The 23,558-nt window shown below is 36.3% G+C and overlaps 1 protein-coding gene and 1 long non-coding RNA gene across 3 annotated transcripts in view; one reads left to right on the top strand and one right to left on the bottom strand.

The window, feature by feature from the left end:
* The first annotated feature begins 3,544 nt into the window (after positions 1-3,544).
* On the top strand, positions 3,545-22,914 carry LOC125252244. Its single transcript, XR_007181203.1, has 4 exons — positions 3,545-3,589; positions 19,701-19,752; positions 22,518-22,614; positions 22,776-22,914. It is a non-coding gene; the product is annotated as an uncharacterized LOC125252244 (long non-coding RNA).
* The window catches only part of ap3b1a (adaptor related protein complex 3 subunit beta 1a), a 76,788-nt gene continuing 58,388 nt past the window's right edge, over positions 5,159-23,558 (bottom strand). For both annotated transcript variants that reach the window (XM_048165419.1, XM_048165418.1), the window contains exons 26-27: positions 17,700-17,838; positions 5,159-5,822 (exon numbers count right to left, since the gene is read on the bottom strand). In XM_048165419.1, coding sequence (XP_048021376.1) covers positions 5,666-5,822; positions 17,700-17,838 — 296 coding nt within the window. In that variant the 3' untranslated portion in view covers positions 5,159-5,665. The remainder of the gene's footprint in view (positions 5,823-17,699; positions 17,839-23,558) is intronic.

The following is a 23,558-nucleotide window of genomic DNA, read 5'->3' as shown; positions in this document are numbered from 1 at the left end:
GAAATGAGAGAGAGAGAAAGAGCAGCTGGTATCGTGTATCTATTCTGCAGAAAATGAGTATTGGAAGCGTTTTGGATATTTCAGAAAAATCGAAAAATAGATATTTTTGACATATTGCACTTAGTTTATTTCAGATGGCTTTTTTTAAATGACTACAATTGAAAAATGTATATATTATATATAAAATTCAACCCGCCAAAGTGGCTAGTAGGAGTGACTGCGTTACACACCACTGCTGAAATCACCCGCATTTGGTGGGTCGGCGGGTGTTAATGTCAAGCCCTGGTTGCAGCTAAATATCTGTGAGCATCATATCCTCATTCAAAACTTTGATGTCCAAAAAAGATGCCTATGTAAGCACTAGACCTTCGAAAACTGCCATTATTTGATCCATTATTATTATATAACAGTTCCAGTCCTGGCTGCTGATTGGTCAATACAGTTACATGAAAGACAACAAGAAAGAAATTATTAGGGGTCATTCACACAGAGACACAGGTCAGTGGGGCGAAACATTCTATGTGAACGGCCCCTTAAAAATTGTATTTACTTGGAAAAAAAAGAAAACAAATTCCCACAAAAAAAAAAAAAAAAAAAAAAAACTAAAAAAGTAACACATTGAATTAAATGTGGCATTAGAAAGCCTATTTACAACAAACGTTATTGGTTTTATATATATATATATATATATATATATATATATATATATATATATATATATATATATATATGAAACTTTTTATTTATTCATTAAAGGATTAGTTCACTTTCAAATGAAAATTACCCCAAGCTTTACTCACCTTCAAGCCATCCTAGGTGTATATGACTTTCTTCTTTCTGATGAACACAATAAGAGAAATATTAATAAATATTCTGATGCATCCATGCTTTATAATGGCAATAAGTGTTAAGAAAATGTCTCCATCCACATCCATCCATCATATTCCACACGGCTCCAGGGGGTTAATAAAGGCCTTCTGAAGTGAAGTGATGCGTTTGTGTAAAAAAAAAATATCCATATTTAACAAGTTATGAAGTAAAATATCTAGCTTCCTCCAGACCGCCTTCCATATTCAAATTACATGAAAAAAAAAAAAAAAAAATGGAAATGGCGTCATGTCAGTTTCATAAGTTGAATGCGTAGACGTAGTGTAAAATTTTTGAACTGCGACAGTTTTACACTTTCTTCTTAAATTGAATACGGAAGGCAGCCTGGCGGAAGCTATATTTTACTTCATAACTTACTTCATAACGCTGCAGTGACGCGATGACTTCACCAATCGGTGAGTGGCTATTATTTAGAAGGTGGGACTTATTCCGCCATATTGCGCGTTGCACTTTCTCCCATTCAAAACAATACGAGTGAAGCGTCTTGTGTTATTCTATAGTCTATGGTAATGCTTGGGGTCATTTTCATTTGAAAGTTAACTAATCCTTTAATGTAACGATTTCTGTAACAGGATGAAATGTTGTAAAGTGAGACAAACCATAGAAATCAAATCCATTGCTAAACCCATGCACACTAAATATGATGTCACATCCTGAAGGATGATGTCAATAAGGAACTGGCATTGCACAAAAGACTAACAGGGTTGAAAACTGTATATTGATAAACAATATTCCCAAGAAATTACAAAAAGGTAACACTTTATTTTACAGTGCCCCTGTTACACATGTACATGTAATTACTATAGTAACAGTAAATTATGCATAGTTGCATGCAACTAATCCTGAACCAAACCCTAACCCCAATTATAAGTACATGTAGTTAATTAACATTGTAAAGTGTAACCAGAGAAAATACTAGGAATATGCACATGGCATTCTGCACAAATATAATAAAAATTCCCTTATGTTCACTTAAATGTGATATTCTTATATTAAAAAATAACTAATATGGTTTCCATATTAAAAATCATTTAATTATTGCAATTAAATGCTTTGTAAAATAATTTGTATAAAAATCTGTCACTAATGTGCTGAATGAAGGGGCTGTAGTCATCTATTTTAACCATAATTATTTTTACAGTATCACTGCATTTCATACCTTATTGGTTAAATATTTCCTCATATCGACAGTATGATTATGCTATCATCATAATTAAACAGAGATAAAAAGCAGGCAGAGATAAAGCAGCTAAGCACGCAAGACGTTGCGCATGATGAGTGTTTTTCACAGGATGCTTTTGGAGTGCATCTTAACAGCACACTGACATCTTAACAGCCTCCAGTGATGGAAGGAGATGGTGTTGAATTCTCTCTTGCACGCGTCCGTTCCATCTCTCAGAGGCACATAAAAATGTCAGCTGCACATCTGTGTGCACATCATATCTGGGTTGTGTGTTACTGCAGTGATAAACAACAAGTGCCATAATGCTCAATAAAGATGTGGCTTGTTGCTTGACAGAGAAAAGCCTTATACTGGCCATAAACTACAATTTCTCTCAGTTAATGGGCAAATGTACTGAAAACCTCTCGATATACATGCTCACACACTCTCAAACACGCATACGCACACCGACAGGGCTGAAAAAGGCCTCTAGAGTCAGGAAGTATGGGAACAAGTGCTTTATGACATTAATATTATGATTAATGTGCAAGCTATGGGCTGGCAGATGATGAGACAGGTGTTCAAAACACACACATGCGTTCGGTTTCCAGGTTTTATGGGGACTTTCCATAGACATAGTTTTTATATTGTACAAACTGTTTAGTTTGTCCCCTAACTCTAAACTTAGCCATCACAGAAAAAGTTTTAGATTTTAAAAAAAAGATCACTTAGAATGATTTAGAAGCTGTTTTCCTCATGGGGACCAACAAATGTCCCACAAGGACAAAGATTTCTGGTACTACCATCCTCATTGTGACACACACACACGCACACACACACACACACACACACACACACACACACACACACACACACACACACACACAAGCTATTAAAATTAAAGCTTACAATTCAATCTTAGCCGGACATTAGTCACACTGCTCAGTTTGCACCTTTGTCTCAAAAATGTCACCATGGCCTTCAGAGTCTGTCTCAACTGCCATCCTGGACTGATGCCCAATCTGGAAATTGGTTTTTCACAGTGGTATAAATATTAGGAATTGGACTGATCACTTAAGACACTTGGACACTTATGCCAAATGAATGAATGAATGTGACACCTTAGAATGTCTTGCATTAGAAAAAACAAAAAACCCATTTAAGTCCATTTACATATAATAAATAAATAAATAAATTATTATTAATTAATAATGTAAGTTTGGTATGATCAAAAATACAATAAAAACAATAATATTGTAAAATATTATTACAATTTATTATAAACAGTGTTCTGTTTTCACATGTGAATAGCTATTTTTTTTATTTTATTTAATTTACTCCTGTGAAGCAAAGCTGAATTTTCAGCATCATTACTCCAATGTTCAGTGTCCCACGATCCTTGCGATAAGATTCCAGCGACAAACAATTTGTGTGTTGCGACTATGATACGCGATAAAGTCAATCAAAATAAATCGCAACCAATCAGAAGAGCGCGTGGGCGGGCTCTCTCCGCAAGCTCCCGCCACTTGCAACTAAATGGTAAGTAGCTATACAATCAAATTCACATTACACCATTTTAAAATTATTAAAAATATTTACTGAGTGACTGAAACAGTCTTTGTCATAGAATGCACTTGTCTGTTCACAATGAGTTGACAGTTTGAACGTTATTTTTTCATTTTATTTATTTTGAAAATCTGAGGTGAATTGTCCATTGTTGCTTTCAGTAACGTACGGCTATAAAAGAGACACAAAATGATATTCAAACTCATATTAGACGCTTTAAACATTAAATAAAGGACATAAACAGTACCTGAGATTATCATTGTCATACTTTTTGTTGTTGTAACAGCCGCGACGTCGCCGAAAAAAAGAAACCGTTCATCGCGTGTGGCGTCTAACGTTAAATAGGACACGGTGTAATTTGCTGTTCAATTATCTATCATAATTGGTGCGCAAATATTAATAATGGTTATCAATGTTCATTCTTAAAATGTTTGTAGAAATTGCGATACATTTTTATTAATATAAAGTTATAAAGAACAGCATTTATTTGAAATAGAAAACTTTCGTAACATTATAAAAGTCTTTACTGTCATTTTCGATTAATTTAATGCATCCTTTGCTGAATAATAATGTTATTTATTTAAAATCTTTCTTACACCAAACTTTTAAATCTGTAGTGTATCATGGCTTCCCACGAAAAGTAGCACAACTGTTTTCAACAACGTTTCTTGAGCAGCAAATCAGCATTATAATTTTGATTTATTATTTTTTTGATTTCTGAAGGATCATGTGACTGAATTAGATTTCTGAAGGAACATGTGACTGAAGTAATGTGTGGCTTAAGTGTCCAAATACTTTCTGGAGCCTTCCTAACATTTTTACTCACCAAATTACAGAGCTTGTTCTCACACAGCAATTCAACTTTGCTGCTTTTTTAGACATCTCTTACCTTTTGTTCTTCTCAACTTCCTCACTTACAACGTTTGTTATCTTGGAAAGAAAAAAAAAAAAAAAAAAAAAAAAAAAAAAAAAAAAGCATAGTTCCCATTGACAGAGACGGATCCAGCTCGCAACCTCCTTGAATGTTGTATTTTGTTGTGTCCAAGACAGCTTGCAATCGATACGTTAACTGAATCCTAACAAGCTATTTGAGAAGTATCTTCACTCTCATAATAAAATTTCTCAAAGAACTACAATACATACCTGTTCCTGGTAATTCACGCAAAACATGCAAAAAAAAAAATAAAAATATATTACAGTACATAAAACTCCTGATTTGCTCATCCAGTCAGAGGAAGAGACAGTTCTTACTGACATCACCTCAACAGTAAATAAAGCCTTGAGATGATTACATTAGTTTGAAGCGGTGGTCAGAAGCATTTATTCTTAAGCATTCCCTTCTTCAGAAATGTATTTTAGAGAGATATGTGCTTTGAGCACATCAGAAGCAATAAACATATTATACTGTCAAGAAAAATAGACTTCATTTAAACCAAACATCATGTCCTGTGATCACATGACAATGAAACGAGTCCATATGGCACAAAACAAGACAAATCACAGAATAATATGAAACAAATTAACCAAACGAACAAGAACTTCTTAGTTTCCATATATATATTTTTAATCACTGTAATTATGAGTAAATGTAACTCGTCTGAGAGCCTCTCAGGCACCTGGATTCATCGTTTTAAGAAAGGCACATCACATGTCTGAACATTTTGCATGTTTTGATCACACTTAAGCACAGACAGAAAAACGGGACACTGCTGAAATGGAATCTTGCCAATAAATCTTGCCACATTGTCAGTGTTGAGCTTGAAAAGACTTTCCGAATACAGCTTAGCAGAGAACATTGAGGTGCCCTTAAAGAAAGCAAAGACTTATGCAAAGCATATTTGGTCTCTGAGAATGCGGACAGATACAAAGTCCTTCTGTTTTGTGCTACACACACTCAAAAACCTGACAGGATATCTTCTCAAGACAATGCAATCCATCCCAAGTGTCTTTATAACCCAAAGTGAGCTATATTTGAATTATGGCACTTGTCCATGGACTGAACTTGCGAGTGTGAAAGGGTGACTGTGAGCACTGGATAGTTGACTCTTTCTAGGAGGTGATGTTCGTCAGGGCCGTTTTAAACTGACGCAGTAGCATGGAGCCGATCACGGTCTTCTCTGTGTTAACGGTGATCAGAGCATCAGGATCCTTCAGGGCGACTGACACCAAGACCAGACAACCAGAACTAACCGTCTTACCAGCAAACCTGTAAATACACAAACAAAAAGGGATAAAATAAAATATATTTGTATTTTCATAATTAAAACAGAATGGACATAATTTACTTTAACAAATACCCTTAATGTTATCGTGCACAATTAATCAGTTTATATTATTCCAAAAATTAATCTTTCAACTACTTGTAATAACTTTCTCTGCATCTTAAATTACTCTTCTGTAGACTTAAAGGTGCCCTAGATTCAAAAATTGAATTTACCTCGGCATAGTTAAATAACAAGAGTTTAGTACATGGAAATGACATACAGTGAGTCTCAAACTCCATTGTTTCCTCCTCCTTATATAAATCTCATTTGTTTAAACGACCTCCGAAGAACAGGCGAATCTCAACATAACACCGACTGTTACGTAACAGTCGGGGTGTACGCCCCAATATTTGCATAATGCCAGCCCATGTTTAAGGGATTACACAAGCCAGTAACGTCTGGATCTGTGCACAGATGAAGCATCAGACTAGGTAAGCAAGCAAGAACAACAGCGAAAAATGGCAGATGGAGCAATAATAATTGACATGATCCATGATATCATGATATTTTTACTGATATTTATAAATTGTCTTTCTAAATGTTTTGTTAGCATGTTGCTAATGTACTGTTAAATGTGGTTAAAGTTACCATCGTTTCTTACTGTATTCACGGAGACAAGAGCCGTCGCTGTTTTCATTATTAAACACTTGCAGTCTGTATAATGCATAAACACAACTTCATTCTTTATAAATCTCTCCAACAGAGTAGCATTAGCCGTTAGCCACAGAGCATATAGCCTCAAATTCACTCAGAATAAAACATTAACATCCAAATAAATACTCACATAATTCGAAGCATGCATACAGCATGCATGACGAACATCTTGTAAAGATCCATTTGAGGGTTATATTAGCTGTGTGAACTTTGTAAATGCGCTGTAATATAGTCGAGAGCTCGTTTGGCAGGGAGCGTGAGCATTTAAAGGGGCGGCGTCGAGTGTAAATCAGTGCATTGTTAATGATGCCCCAAAATAGGCAGTTAAAAAATTAATTTAAAAAAATCTATGGGGTATTTTGAGCTGAAACTTCACAGACACATTCAGGAGACACCTTAGATTTATATTACATCTTGTGAAAAAACATTCTTGGGCACCTTTAACCAATGAACCTAGAATTACTCAAAGGATTAGTTAACTTCAGAATTAAAATTTCCTGATAATTTACTCCATGTCATCCAAGATGTTCATTTCTTTCGTTCTTCAGTTGAAAAGAAATGAAGGTTTTTGATGAAAACATTCCAGGATTTTTCTCCATATAGTGGACTTCACTGGGGTCCAACGGGTTGAAGGTCCAAATTGCAGTTTCAATGCAGCTTCAAAGGACTCTACATGATCCCAGATGAGGAATAAGAATCTTATCTAGCGAAACGATTGGTCATTTTCTTAAAAAATATTCCTCGTCTGGGATCGTGTAGAGCCTTTTGAAGCTGCACCGAAACTGCAATTTGGACCTTCAACCCGGTGAACCCCAGTGAAGTCCACTATATGGAGAAAAATCCTGGAATGTTTTCCTCAAAAACCTTCATTTCTCTTCGTCTGAAGAAAGAAAGACAAACATCTTGGATGACATGGGGGTGAGTAAATTATCATGAAATTTTAATTCTGAAGTTAACTAATCACTTAATCATGAAATGAACTGTGAATTAGATTTATCAAATAAATTAGAGAAATAAATTAAAGATGCCGGCCACAATCAATGTATTTGCAGTGTTTGCAGAGGATTTAATGACTAATGATCTAAAAAGAAGGTGATAATGATAATAGCCAAACAAGAGTTATAAAATAGAATAATTACATGATTTACAAAATATTCTTGCTACTGTATTGCATTTTATTTTTGAAGCTATGTAAAAAAATAAAAAAAGTGAGACATTGATAAAAACAAACATTGATGAGACTTTGCTTCAATAAAATAATTATAAGCCCAAATAAAAATGTGTATTTGTATACATACATACATGCATACATAAACACACACACACACATATATATATATATATATATATATATATATATATATATATATATATATATATATATATATATATACACATATATATATATATATATATATATATATATATATATATACACACATATATATATATATATATATATATATATATATATATATATATATATATATATATATATATATATATATATATATATATATATATATATATATATATACACATATATATATATATATATATATATATATATATATATATATATATATAAATCTAATTAAAATTATAATGTGTGTGTGTATAAAACCAGACAGTTATTTAAATAATATATACTAATAAAAAAATTATAATAATAAAAAAATTTTTTTAGGTAAATGTTGTTCCATAATTCATCTAATATAATATAATATAATATAATATAATATAATATAATATAATATAATATAATATATGTCTATAGATTTGTAAAAATATAGCTTTATAAACATATATAATGTGTAATGACAAATTATTGTTTGTGTGCTTACAGCAAAGTAAGATTAAGAAAACGAACATCAGGTTTCCAACATTTAATAGCAATGACTAAAGTAAGTTCATAAATACATTTAATAAAGCACATACATTTGTACCATACCCATATGTGAGCATGGGAGAGGATGTGTGTGTGTGTGTGTGTGTGTGTGGGTGGTGAACAGGCATGGCAGTCTATTATTTGGTCTGATTAAGAAGCTATTAGGGGCCAAGGGACACACTCCTGTCAATCACAGACCCGAACCCGGTAGCCTCTCACAGACTGGGAGCAAAAAGTGGGGGTGTGCACTAAATAGAGTGCAGAGGACAAGAACAACTTCAGTGGTGATGGAGTAAAGCATATTTAGCAATTTTGTGATTTCAATAAAAGCTCTAATGTGTGATTATTAATATATTACATGTCAGAGTACTAAAGCCCATTCACACCAGTACCAAAATGATTAAGCAAATTGAATTATGTTGGATGATTTGTGTAGGTGATTCACTTAGATCTGTCGTTTCACACATAAACTTAAAATATTGCTAATTGAATAAGTATGCTTTACTTGTAATGTACATTGAATTTTACATGTAGTCATTGAGAGAGACTTTTATCCAAAGAGACTATTTGTAATACACAAGCAATGCAAACTTTCATTGAGATCTGCAAAAATGTATAATACCTGAATACCTGCCTATATTCACAATAAAACACAATCCTGAGTGCCTCCTTGCTTAAATAGACAGCTAATAGATAGTAAGAATGTTAAGGACAATTTTTTTCTTAAACATTAAGTGGCATCGTTCTGCTAGCAGATATAGTCACTGATATGTAGTAGTAGTAGTAGATTGCTTAATGCAAAACATGCAAAAAACATGCAATAAATCAATGCACGAGTGAGCTATAGTAGTAATAGTGGTGAACTGTACTAATGAGCCGTTCTATAGCGCTGTGGGAGAATTCCTGGTGTCCCGTAACCGTGGTAACGTCACAGACTGGAAACACTAGTGAACGCACCGCACACGGCTCCACTGACAGTGGAGACACGACCCTGTCCGACCTCTACGCCCTTGTACCTCCTTCCTGTCTGTCTATCCTTCTCTCTCTCACTAAGGGGGACCCACGTGCCTGATACACTGCCATCTGCCTCCCATTTACACACCCTATTATACAACAATGAACCGTTTAGCACACACCCACACACACGGGGACCCCATTTAGCACTGAGAAGCACACATGCCCCCTGTCCCACCATGAGGCCCCTCTTTTACTCCTAAACTCTCTGTCTCACACTCACACACAATGGCCACCATTTAGCCATGACAGCATGAGACACAAGGGCCGTCAGAGCAAACTGCTAACCAACTGGAGAGGGCATCATATCTGACAATCAACACGCACAGACAAACACACACACACACACACAAATATTGAGGATAGATAGATAGATAGATAGATAGATAGATAGATAGATAGATAGGAAAGACAGACAGAGGCAGACAGACAGACAGACAGATAGACAGACAAATATAGATAGATGGGAAGATAGATAGGAAAGACAGACAGAGGCTGACAGACCGACAGATAGATAGGAAAGACAGACAGACAGACAGACAGACAGACAGACAGATAGATAGATAGATAGATAGATAGATAGATAGATAGATAGATGGGAAAGACAGACAGAGGCTGACAGACAAACACACACACACAAATATTGAGGATAGATAGATAGATAGATAGATAGATAGATAGATAGATAGATAGATAGATAGATAGATAGATAGATAGGAAAGACAGACAGAGGCGGACAGACCGACAGATAGATAGGAAAGACAGACAGACAGACAGACAGACAGACAGATAGATAGATAGATAGATAGATAGATAGGAAAGACAGACAGAGGCAGACGGAAAGACAGACAGAGACAGACAGACAGACAGACAAACAGACAGATAGATAGACAGATAGATAGATAGATAGATAGATAGATAGATAGATAGATAGATAGATAGATAGATAGATAGATAGATAGGAAAGACAGACAGAGGCAGACGGAAAGACAGACAGAGGCAGACAGACAGACAGATAAACAGATAGATAGACAGATAGATAGATAGACAGATAGGAAGATAGATGGGAAGATAGATAGATAGGAAAGACAGACAGAGGCAGACAGACAGACAGATAGATAGATAGATAGATAGATAGATAGATAGATAGATAGATAGATAGATAGATAGATAGGAAAGACAGACAGGCAGACGGAAAGACAGACAGAGGCAGACAGACAAACAGACAAACAGACAGATAGACAGATAGATAGATAGATAGATAGATAGGAAGATAGATGGGAAGATAGATAGATAGGAAAGACAGACAGAGGCAGACAGACAGACAGACAGATAGACAGATAGATAGATAGACAGATAGATAGACAGATAGATGGGAAGATAGATAGATAGGAAAGACAGACAGAGGCAGACAGACAGACAGACAGACAGATAGGAAAGACAGACAGACAGACAGACAGACAGACAGATAGATAGATAGATAGATAGATAGGAAAGACAGACAGAGGCAGACAGACAGACAGATAGATAGACAGATAGATAGATAGGAAGATAGATGGGAAGATAGATAGATAGGAAAGACAGACAGAGGCAGACAGACAGACAGACAGACAGATAGGAAAGACAGACAGACAGACAAACAGACAGACAGATAGATAGATAGATAGGAAAGACAGACAGAGGCAGACGGAAAGACAGACAGAGGCAGACAGACAGACAGATAGATAGACAGATAGATAGACAGATAGATAGACAGATAGATAGATAGGAAGATAGATGGGAAGATAGATAGATAGGAAAGACAGACAGAGGCAGACAGACAGACAGATAGATAGATAGGAAAGACAGACAGAGGCAGACGGAAAGACAGACAGATAGACAGATAGATAGACAGATAGATAGACAGATAGATAGATGGTAAGATAGATAGATAGGAAAGACAGACAGAGGCAGGCAGACAGACAGACAGACACAGACAGACAGATAGATAGATAGATAGGAAAGACAGACAGAGACAGACAGACAGACAGACAGACAGACAGACAGACAGACAGACAGACAGACAGACAGACAGACAGACAGACAGATAGATAGATAGATAGATAGATAGATAGATAGATAGATGGGAAGACAGACAGACAGATAGATAGATGGGAAGATAGATAGATGGGAAGATAGACAGATGGGAAGATAGACAGAGGCAGACAGACAGATAGATAGGAAAGACAGACAGACAGACAGACAGACAGATAGATAGATAGATAGATAGATAGATAGGAAAGACAGACAGAGGCAGACAGACAGACAGATAGATAGACAGATAGATAGATAGGAAGATAGATGGGAAGATAGATAGATAGGAAAGACAGACAGAGGCAGACAGACAGACAGACAGACAGATAGGAAAGACAGACAGACAGACAAACAGACAGACAGATAGATAGATAGATAGGAAAGACAGACAGAGGCAGACGGAAAGACAGACAGAGGCAGACAGACAGACAGATAGATAGACAGATAGATAGACAGATAGATAGATAGGAAGATAGATGGGAAGATAGATAGATAGGAAAGACAGACAGAGGCAGACAGACAGACAGATAGATAGATAGGAAAGACAGACAGAGGCAGACGGAAAGACAGACAGATAGACAGATAGACAGATAGATAGACAGATAGATAGACAGATAGATAGATGGTAAGATAGATAGATAGGAAAGACAGACAGAGGCAGGCAGACAGACAGACAGACACAGACAGACAGATAGATAGATAGATAGGAAAGACAGACAGAGACAGACAGACAGACAGACAGACAGACAGACAGACAGATAGATAGATAGATAGATAGATAGATAGATAGATAGATAGATAGATAGATAGATAGATGGGAAGACAGACAGACAGATAGATAGATGGGAAGATAGATAGATGGGAAGATAGACAGATGGGAAGATAGACAGAGGCAGACAGACAGATAGATAGATAGATAGATAGATAGATAGATAGATAGATAGATAGATAGATAGATAGATAGATAGATAGATAGATAGATAGATAGATAGATAGATAGATAGATAGATTTACATATGGAACAGTAGATAAGAAGATAGATAGATAGGAAAGACCGAGGCAGACAGACATATATAGAACAGTAGATGGAACGACAGACAGACAGATAGACAGATAGATCAATATATGGAACAATAGATAGGAAAGACAGACGGATAGATAGAAAGACGGACGGACCAACAGAAAGTTTAGATTTAGATTTTCAGACAGACAGGTATATAGTATTTTGTATCTCTGTCAGTGTGCTGGTGACATTTTGATCTCTCAGTCCCTGTGGCACGACTAATGGAGTCAGTTTATAAAAGTCTTATTTACACACGCACTTAACATGGCCCTGAGGCACAGATTGTGTGTGTGTGTGTGTGTGTGTGTGTGTGTGTGTGTGTGTGTGTGTGTGTGTGTGTGTGTGTGTGAGTGATAACCCAAAGCCACTTGATTCACATGATTTCAGTGGCTTCTAAACCTACATACACAATTATAGACATAAACAGAGAGACACAGTACAATTACAGCTGCAGGGTCCTGATACTGGACAGTCATTCTGTTTAACTCTCCCTGTCTATCCGTCTCACATTCTCACATAAAATAAACATTCACACACCCACAGCAGCTCTACCCAGTGTGTGTGTGTGTGTGTTGCATACGGTAGGGTTCAGGCACTAAATGGGTCATTGGTATTCTGGTCTGTCTCCACTGGGCCTCTGAACTGGATTAATTGAGGCTGTGGGAAGAAAAGCAAAGCAGAAGCCCAGCGCTGGCCAGCCGGACCGCTATCGATCCACACACACACGCTAACACTTGCTCCTAATCAGAGAGAGAGACTAAATGACTGTCGCCTCTTTATTCAACCTTAAAGACTAGACTGGTAAGATTCCTGTTCACACGAAACAGTTATCATTCACTTTCACAGATGGACCTAAACAGTGAAAGAAACGTTTCTCAGCCAATTCATTAGGTCATGTTTTACTGATAAAGGGTCTGTTTCGCAGATTCACAAATGTGTTGATGTAAATGGGTAAATTACAAAATCTGTCATGAACATTCACTCATCATATTTCATCCCCAAATAAAATAAAAATAAATAAAATTATATTTTACTTAATGAAAAACAAAGTTGTTTTTTGAATTGTGAAATTAAATTACAATTTAGCCAATCATCCTTCCCATAATGCAAAATAAATAAATACATTTACATAGACCTACTCTTTACTGCAAAAAAAAAAAGAAAAAGAAAAAAAAAGTGACATTTACATTTTAAAAGTATTTATGTACCATGGTAGTACTTGCTGCATTGGCTTCATTAAAAAAAAATATAAATGCATATACATATATACACATTATATATATATATATATATATATATATATATATATATATATATATATATATATATATATATATATATATATATATATTGACACTGTAAAGCATAAAACTATATAACACAGTATGTATAAACATGCATTAAATCATACATATTAATCAATATATTAAATATTTAAAAAATATAAATATATTACATTACTGTATTCTGAAAATTTTCAGGGGAAAATGTAGTTATCCTTAATTACAAAAAAATTATCCTTAAAAACAATTATCCTTAAAAACAAAAAATGTATGGGCTTTAAATGGGATTCATATTCTTTATGCAAAATATAATTTCTTTTTTATTTTGGGGTGACATGTTTTCTTGATATTAAAAAGCTACTTAGTTCTATAAGATTGGCACTGACCCATATCAGCTGACCACTATCACTACCTCAAATCTCCTATTCACGTATCTGCAAAGGCCAGCATTTGGAAAACATTTCCCTATACAACCAACTATGTTCTTAAAGACTGAAAGCAAATGTTTTGCACCATATGGTTAAGCCTTATTCTGGTATCTTGTTCCTCTATGTCCTCAAGTCTGCAGAGAGGGTTTTAGTCATCAATTGCCAAATGTCCGTGCCAAGTATGTTTGTGTGCAAGCGTGTGTGTCTGTTTTAAGAGTCCTCTGTACTAATAGAGGTTAATGTGAGTGACCAGATGACCAGCTGTCCCTCTCCAAAATGAAGGACAAGCTTCTCTCCTCTTCTCTGAAACAAATTCCACTCACACAGCTGCTAACTAACACACAGAGGATAAAAGTGCACATACGCTAAAGAGCATGCATGAAATATGACATAAACGGACATGAAACACTGTAGGAGAGCAGAGGACCAGGAGACAGATATCACTAGACTCTTCAAAAAACTAATTGCAGTGACTTAGGGAAGACAATAGTGAAGAATTTACTGAAAGGATCCAAAGATGTTGATGAATCCCAATCCGCATTCTAAAGGAGGACAGATGTTGGCCCACCTGTTGGCCTGCTATTGCTCACGTATATAGAGGAGTTTGTCAAAAATATACTTCAATTTGTTCTAAAAAGTAACAAATCAGTATATATACATATAATCCACTGACTCATGCCATGGCCACACTAGACTTCGAGTATATGAATTTCTACAGACACTGCAATGACTGCCGTCCTTTTTTAAAAACATAAATTTAACATCTAACAAATAATAATAAACCCAAAATGTAAAAATATATAATCTACTCCACTTTAAAGTTTGCGTACTTTTAATTCAGCTAAGAGGTAATGCTGTGGCGTATAGATGTAATAGACATAATACGTATTCACAGGTCAGAGTTCAACAAACTTGGAATGCAGTGAAATCCAAAATTTCTTTGTATAAGCTTGCGTTTCCAGTCTCCTGCTTTCGCATGAGTTTGATTGCAAGTCAATGGAATTAATGAAAAGAAAAAAAAAAAGCATCTTATATGTGATGCACACACTGATATGACTGTTTGTTATTGCTTTGGTTTGGCTTGCTAAAAAACTAAAGTGATAATAGCTGTGATTCATTTAGTCTCTATTTAGTAACAGAGAAGACAGCATGTTTTCTTTCTGTAATCTAGAGAAAGACAGGAATAGAGTTCTGTTTTTCAAGCTCATTTAGAATCTGCTCCCCTGGATTCCCTGCATTCTCCTGCTGTGGCTGTAGACAGAAGCAGTGCTGCCCCCTGCTGCCAAACAGAAGAACTGCAACACACAAACACCCACAATCCACAAAAGAACTGGGTCAATTAGCTCTTCCACACCAGCAGGCATGGGAGTAAATTTCATCCAACAGTTGAAATATTTCTCAACAGCAATTTTTGAAGCGGAAATAAATAATACAGCCAAAATTGTACTTGTAAGGACAGAGGAAAGCCTTGCTACTACAATTAATGTAAGCATGGAGACTGAGACGTTGGAGTTTTCCTCTCTTTTCCACCTTGCTTTTAAATTGCTTATGAATGTCCGTGCGGCCGTGCGCATTTTACTTTCACGTTCGAATTAGTGACAATTTGTGGCCAGCAATTGCTTGAATGGTGGGTTCATTATTATTCTTAATGAAAACACAACAACAAAACAGTACACACGCTAAACAGAGAACTTTTATTAACAAAACAAATAAGAGGACTTGTTATTAAAGCTAATAAGCACGGCGGCCTAATAAAATAACACATAGCCTAACTTACAAAGTTTAAATAAACTGAAAATCAGCAAACACTGTGGAAACAAATAAATAAGAAACAAATATAAACTCGCTTATATTAAACATAGAATATTTATAAACATGCTGAATTGAGCAGACGCCTTCAGTAGTGTCTGTTTTCTAACTAAACAAAATGATTTTTATTACTAAAACAATGGTGGGGGGTGGTGCCGCTGTGGGCAAGTGATGTAATTAATGTGCGTTTAAACATTGTGTATAACACCGACTATCGCAGCAAGCCTGGGGGGGGGGGACTCAAAATATTTCTAAACTTAAAAGGCATTTTTTTGCCCTGTTTGCATTTGTATTGTTTTACTACTTAGACAATTATTTAAATATACATCATTATATTATTTACAATACACAGCGTGGATTTTAATGATATTTTAGGGGGGGACAAGCCTAAATTATTACATTATTTGCTAACTGCATTGTAATGTTGACATGCATTCTCTGTAAAGCTGCTTTCAAACGATATGTATCGTGAAAAGCGCTATACAAATAAATGTGAATTGAATTGACAACACTCAGACCCCCCATTACATTAATCACAGAAATTGCACAACTTTGTGCGTACATGTTAACAATTATAAGGCCTCTGCAACAAAAGTATAGTATTAAAAAGGTGTCAAAGTTGGAAAAAGAGACCATATGTTTCTCATTACTTGTTAAGTGTATGAACAAGTATGAAATTAGGATCTAAACTGTACTGCAACAATGTTTAAAACCGAACAAAAACCAGAGCCATTATTGAACTTAAACTTATACTAAACTTAAACTTATTGAACTTAATGACAACTCACATAGAACATCTGAGTCACATGTTTGTTAGCGTAAAAGTGTCTAAAGGTTTGTAGAGGAAGGATAAAGGAGTTTTTTTCAGTATGTCTGTTAAGAAACAGCCATGTGATTGATGACACGCTCTCATTTGCCCGATTGCGTATTCTAAATGAAATATAGGCCTTTTCCACAGACCTGCAGGCATTGATTTCCACTCAGCTGTGTGCTGTGTGTCCTTGTGAGGAAGATTTTAATGCTTCTCAAGGTGCTTTCATATTTGCTCATATTTTATAATTAAATTACCCTACATCAGACCGACCCAAAGTCCAGACCAAACGTCACTTTGTTTGTGTGCATATATGAGACAGAGACAAATAAGTTTGTCTGTGTGTCAGCAAGATGGCTGCGTGTGTGTGTTTGTGCGCAAATGAAAGTTTTGGCTGCTACAGTCCTTCACAAAGTCAGAAAGACATCCTACAGTAATTACTCTGAAAACCGTGGATCTTTGTAAATGTATTCCTATACCTAACTATAACCATTAAAAACATTGCAAACAGCACATAAAAAACATACACATAAACCACTTTCCCTTTTGATCCAATCCCAAAAGTAGGTTTTGTCAGTTTTATGTAACTACTAGGGACATTGTATATTGAATTCTAGGGATATACATGTCCCCAGAGTATAGCTAGATAAGACAAACACACAAATTCAAGTCCTGGAGAGGAGAAAAATCTAATAAAAAATAAAAAATAAAAAATACAGGGCACTGAAGAAAAAAAAAAAAAATACAACAGTAAAACTGAAAATGGAAAAAAACAGGACATTTTCGTTTTGTTTACCTGTGTATGTTCTCTTGATTGGATGGAATCACACCTAGGTTGGCGGCAGACACCACATTTCTGTTTACTGATTGGCTGGAGATGTTCTCTGGCGTCATGGTAATTGTTGCCGATGACTCGTTCATGCCCACCAGTTTACCTGAGCACACAAATAATCATTCGTTTTAGACCTCTACACAGGTATTCAGGTAACAGTGGAAAAAGTCAGCAATTCGTACCATTTTTATTATTATTTTGTTCTGTAAATTGTTTTGGGAGCCCAAGTCGGACTCTAAATTGCAAGAGCCATATGTACGTTTCCTGCGTATATTTGTTGAATATAACAGCAGGTGCTTGTTTATGAAGTTAAGAGATGAAAAATAAAGCCTTCAACGTAATAGTTCACTAAAAAATTTAAATTTTGTCAGTTTACTCCAAACCTGTATGACTTTGAAATATAGAAGTAATTGTGATTTTCCATAAATTTTCCACACACACACACACACACTGAAAAGTTTAGGGTCAGAAGGATTTTTTGAATGTTATTGAAAAAAGTTCTTTATGCTCACCAACTAAAAATATAGTAAAGCAGTAATATTGTGAAATATTATTTATTTACAGCTCTTCAGAAATCATTCTAATATGCTGATTTTCTGCTCCAGAAACATTTCTTATTATCAGCGTTTAAACAGTTGTGTTGCTTGTTTAATTTATGTTATTTTTGTATGGAACTCTGATTTTTGTCAGGATTCTTTGATGAACAGAAAGTTCAAAAGAACAGCATTTATTTGAAATAGAAATCTTTTATAACATAAATGTTTTTACTCTCACTTTTGATCAATTTAATACATCCTTGATGAAAAAAAAGTATTAAAACAACATAAGAGTAAGCAAAAAATGACTGAATTTCATTTCTGTATGAACAATCCCTTTTAAAACCTTAAAACTTAAAACTAAAGGGAGCACTTCCATAAACATCTTCTGCATAAAGCTTTTAGGAAACTCATACTTCTGATTTATAGAACGAAACATCTAGCATGCATACATTGCATTATTTCATATTTAACATATGACTAGTATTGAACGAGAGGTACGGGGGTTAAAACAATCTCGGCCTTCGGTAAGAGCGTGTGATATTTGTGTACCGCGTTCGACCACTAGACTTGATTAAGACTAACACGAGTGGAGAAACACGGCGACCGTGCAGGACATTAGCCAGAGATGGCGTGAATAAGCCTTGCCGAGCGGTAACAAGCACATAAAAGCAGCACGCCGTTGCTTGTCCAGGGAAACGTGCGCAGACAAAACGGCTTAATGCATCCAAACTGGACTAAATGAAAATGTTGTGTTTCACTTAAAAAACACAGGCAGGCAGGCTGCTTTTCTTTCTGAAAGGCACAAACTACGACCCACTTCAGCGTGGCTTTCAAACGGTGTGAATGTGAGAGTGCACAGTGATACGTGCAAACACACACACACACACGCACACTCACTCGTTTAGGGGGCAAGGTTTTTGAGAGTGCTCATTTAAAGTCTTAAATCTGTCCATTAGGCTCTATTGTAGAGAAAATGTGGAGTAAATGAATATAGCGTGGCTTATGCTAAAAGCCTTTGCCACAGCAACCAATTAAGAATAAATGATTGGCTATAAAAAGCGCCTTACTTCCTGTTCCTCTTCTGTAAATAGTGAGGCGGGAAGCACTCTCTTCGCTTATTAAAATGTGCGCGCACGCGTGTCGTCCTGAGTGAAGGTATAGGCGGCTCTCTAAAAAGACAAGGCAGGAATCCATTGAGCGTAAATGAAAAATCAAACCCGCCGTTTCTTTCGAAGAGCGTCTGCTTCATTATGTCGGCCTAATGTTGGGCCGTAAAGCGGAGAGAGGTGTTCGAATGGGCCAGGTGTGTGTGTGTGTGTGTGTTCCCGAAAGGCATCCGAACAAAGCAGATGCATGCTAAACCAAGCTTTTCTCTTCTTGGCTTCCATTTATTTGGTTTTCCCATGCCTGTGTTTGCTTTTATTAGCTGGAACAGTTTGTTGCCCTCAGGAACAAATTTGATCAGGAGAAGTTTAAAGGTAAAGTACATATTTGTGCACCACTAACATAACAAAAAACAAAAAATAAATATAGCTGCGAGCAGCAATTATCGGGGTTTTAAGCATTTTAAGGCCTTTAAGCCAAGCCAGTTTACCATAGGTAATATATGGTTGTTAAAGCTTTTTAACAGTTATAGTGCCACTTATGGTCCAATGTCCATAAAAATTGGCATGCTTCTTAAGAGTCATATGTAGCATACGCTCACCTATTTTCGTTAAGTTCAGAGTTTTCGTTTAGGAGTTATAGGCTTTTTTGAGCACTTGGCCACGCCCCTTTTCTAAATGATGCTGTTATAGCTACCCAAAGGTTAAAGTTCAACATTTTTTTATAACTATTGTCCTAGAGAGTCCCAAGAATTGTGACGCAGTGGTTTTATGGAGGTTGAGCCAAAAACCTAGGACTAGTTCGCCAAAGTTGGTTTTTGAAATAATCTCCAATATTTAATGAACGATTTGATGGACAGAAGCGGTCCTAAAGGCAAAGTTGCTCATAATGAGGAGTTCGACCATGTGATACGAATGTTGTGGGCGTGTGCGACATTATCACACGATACACAAACATTTACGCATGTAAAAAAACGTGAAGGCATCCGCAGTGGCCGATTTCTTTCGAATTTCTCTCAGGCCTCTAGGGCCGTGAGTCGAACAGGCCCAACGAGTTTCGTTCCTTTCGGCCTCCGTTAACCTTGTCTGATAGCTGTGGTTCATTGGTTCGGAGCATGAAAGTCACGTGATTTTAGTAAACGACACTTTGTTACGTCATAAGTGTTTCGAAATTTCAGTGGTTCACATGACTTTGGCAGTTTGATACACGTTCCGAACCACTGATTCGAAACAAGATTCGTAAAGCTTCATGAAGCAGTGTTTTGAAATCGCCCATCACAAGATATTGTCGAATATAGTTGTTATTTTGTTTTTTGTCGCACAAAAAAGTATTCAAAAAAGTACGACCACGGAATGAGCTCTTACATAGGTGTGCCGAGTTTGGTAAAATCTCATTTTGGTTCACAAGTTATAGCCATTTTAGTAAAAGCTATGCGCTTGAACCCCTAATGACTGTTTTCAAACAGGTTTCCCAGTAGTACCAAGTCTGACATTGGTCAGACAAACAGATAGCCCCAGCCCTAATTTACATGATTGGTTGAGACACTGGCTGCATCCGAAATTGCATACATCCCTACAATATAGTAGACAAAAAAAAAAAAAAAACAGTATGTGAAAAGTGAAGTATTTCTGAATTCACAGTTTTTATAAAATATTAAGGGTGTAACGATTTATCGCAGTACGATATTTCGCGATGCAAAAATGTTATGATATGCATCGTAGAGTGATGCTGATGCTTTTACGATATGACGGCAGTCTAATCTTATTGGTTGAGCTGCTGACGTGACCTACTCTGCAACATGGAGGTGGCAGTGAGAGAAGCCGGTTGTCACCGCATATAAATGGTGTGTCTCAATCAGCTCTCTAGTTCAGTAAGTGTTTCGGGCACACATTGAATCTTGCAAGCAGGTTTAAACATTTCTCGCATCAGTCTCTTGCTTGGTCGCGTGAGAAAAGTCGTGGCTTTCCTTTACCGTAGTGCCACAGCAACAGCTGTGCTCACAGAAAAGCAAATGATGCTTGCGATGCTTTGCTTTAAGAAGTTCTGCGGGGCCGTTCACATATTGCGTCTTTTCCACGTGCAAGTCAGTTATTTCAAATGTAGCCACGCGACAGGCACACTCATAATGGGATCAACCCGGTCGCGACATGCATGTGGTGCGTTTTCCAGGCGCATTGAGATGAACATTTCTCAACTATGGCTATGGCCTTTCCGTAACAAAACATCAAAAGCTCAGCTGATCATAGCTGTACAGGGTGGTTTTTATATCTTATCTCCATAAATATATCTCGTAGTAAAGCTAATGCAAGGGTTAGAAATCATTTATCCTTTGCAGAAACTTCCTGATCCTCTTGGAGAGCTCAGTTCATGGTTGCATAGCAACGACCGACGCCACGGGAGCACAAGCGCTTTGGAAAGAAGGAGAAGCGGTGCGGCCGCGCCTTCCACGCGTTTTTAGACGCGATAAGTGAACAGCCCCTATTCATAAGTTCATGTTAAATTTAACATTCTTTTTCAGTGACAGACAGACCTATTCAGCTGTTAATTTTAATACAGAAGGTTTTTATTAAACCTTGAAATGTGATCTTGTATGTACAACAAGGAAAATTATTGAAATTTGTTAATGTTTTTTGAATAAATCTTGTCTGAATTTCAGTTTCATTTTGTTCAAAATATCGTGATACGTATCGTATCGTGAACTCCGTATCGAGATACGTACCGTATCGTGACCTGAGCGTATCGTTACACCCCTATAAAAAGCATGCTTCTGATGGACTCTTTACTTTAAATCCTTCTCCCAGGCCATGGGAGAGAAGTTGTGAATAACAGCGACAAAACTGACAAAGACAACATGATGGATGTAGTATGATTCATACTACACACATTCATAATATATAGAACATACTTTTTTAATGGTCGCAAAGTAATTACTTGTTATTCAAAAGAAGTACATACTCAGTATGTGATTCTGGACACAGCCAATGAAAGCAGGCAGGAAAAAGCAATAAAAAAAAAAAGAAAAAAAAAAAAAAAAGACAAATTGGCTCAGGACAAGAAACAGTTCAAAGTGTAGATTTAAAAACCAAAAAATGCATTCACATCAATTAGTTTACCGCAAAATTGTGCTTAAACACTTTAGGACCCCCTGGTTCCTGCGGAGAACAGGTCACACGTCAGGGCTAAATCTCAGTGGACAACTCGTGTCGGCCTTCAGCGGAGATGCTAGCGGTGTACATGTTAAGTATATGTGTGTCAGATTTGCCTGTCTGAGCTTTCTGCATCAGTGGTTATATTCAGAAGGACAGTTCGAAGAGCAGGGACAGTATTACATGAGAGATTGTGTGTGTGTTTAAATAACCAGATTTAAATGTAAAGAGCTGCTTTATTTGTTTTTCAGAGGTTCACGCCTGTCACCAGCACTCACCCTGTTCATCAACTAAGCACTGCACACACTCAAAGGGCTGTGTGAGGGTCTCTGGTTTACCCAGCATGTTTGGGCCTGGCAGCTCTGGAGTGCATAAATGTGTGAATATGCGAACTGCATGTGAGTTTTTCTAAGACATCCTGTGTTGGATTTTTTAAAGATATATTCACAATTATATAAAGTTAAGTAACGTCATGAATTTTTCAATGACTTCATGCTTTTTTATATGCCCATCAAGTCTTCTATGTTAAAGGAATAATTCACCCAAAAATTAAATTCCTGTCATTAATTACTCATCCTCATGTCGTTCTACACCCGTAAGACCTTCGTTCATGTTTGTAACACAAATTAAGATATTTTTGATAAAATCCGATGGCTCAGTGAGGCCTGCATTGACGGCAAGATAATTTACACTTTCAAACGCCCAGAAAGCTACTAAAGATATTTAAATCAGTTCATGTGACTACAGTGGTTCAACCTTAATGTTATGAAGCGATGAGAATACTATATATAGTATAAATAACGACTTTATTCGACAATATCTATGGGCGATTTCAAAACACTGCTTCATGAAGCTTTACGAATCTTTTGTTTCAAATCAGTGGTTCGGAGCATGAAAGTCACGTGATTTTAGTAAACGACACTTTGTTACGTCATAAGTGTTTCGAAATTTCAGTGGTTCACATGACTTTGGCAGTTTGATACACGTTCCAAACCACTAATTTGAAACAGAAGATTCGCAAAGCTTCATGAAGC

The sequence above is a fragment of the Megalobrama amblycephala genome, linkage group LG18 (assembly GCF_018812025.1).
Source record: "Megalobrama amblycephala isolate DHTTF-2021 linkage group LG18, ASM1881202v1, whole genome shotgun sequence".
Taxonomy (NCBI): domain Eukaryota; kingdom Metazoa; phylum Chordata; class Actinopteri; order Cypriniformes; family Xenocyprididae; genus Megalobrama; species Megalobrama amblycephala.
Note: the sequence above shows the minus strand (reverse complement) of the source record. Positions and strands in the feature narration are given on the sequence as shown.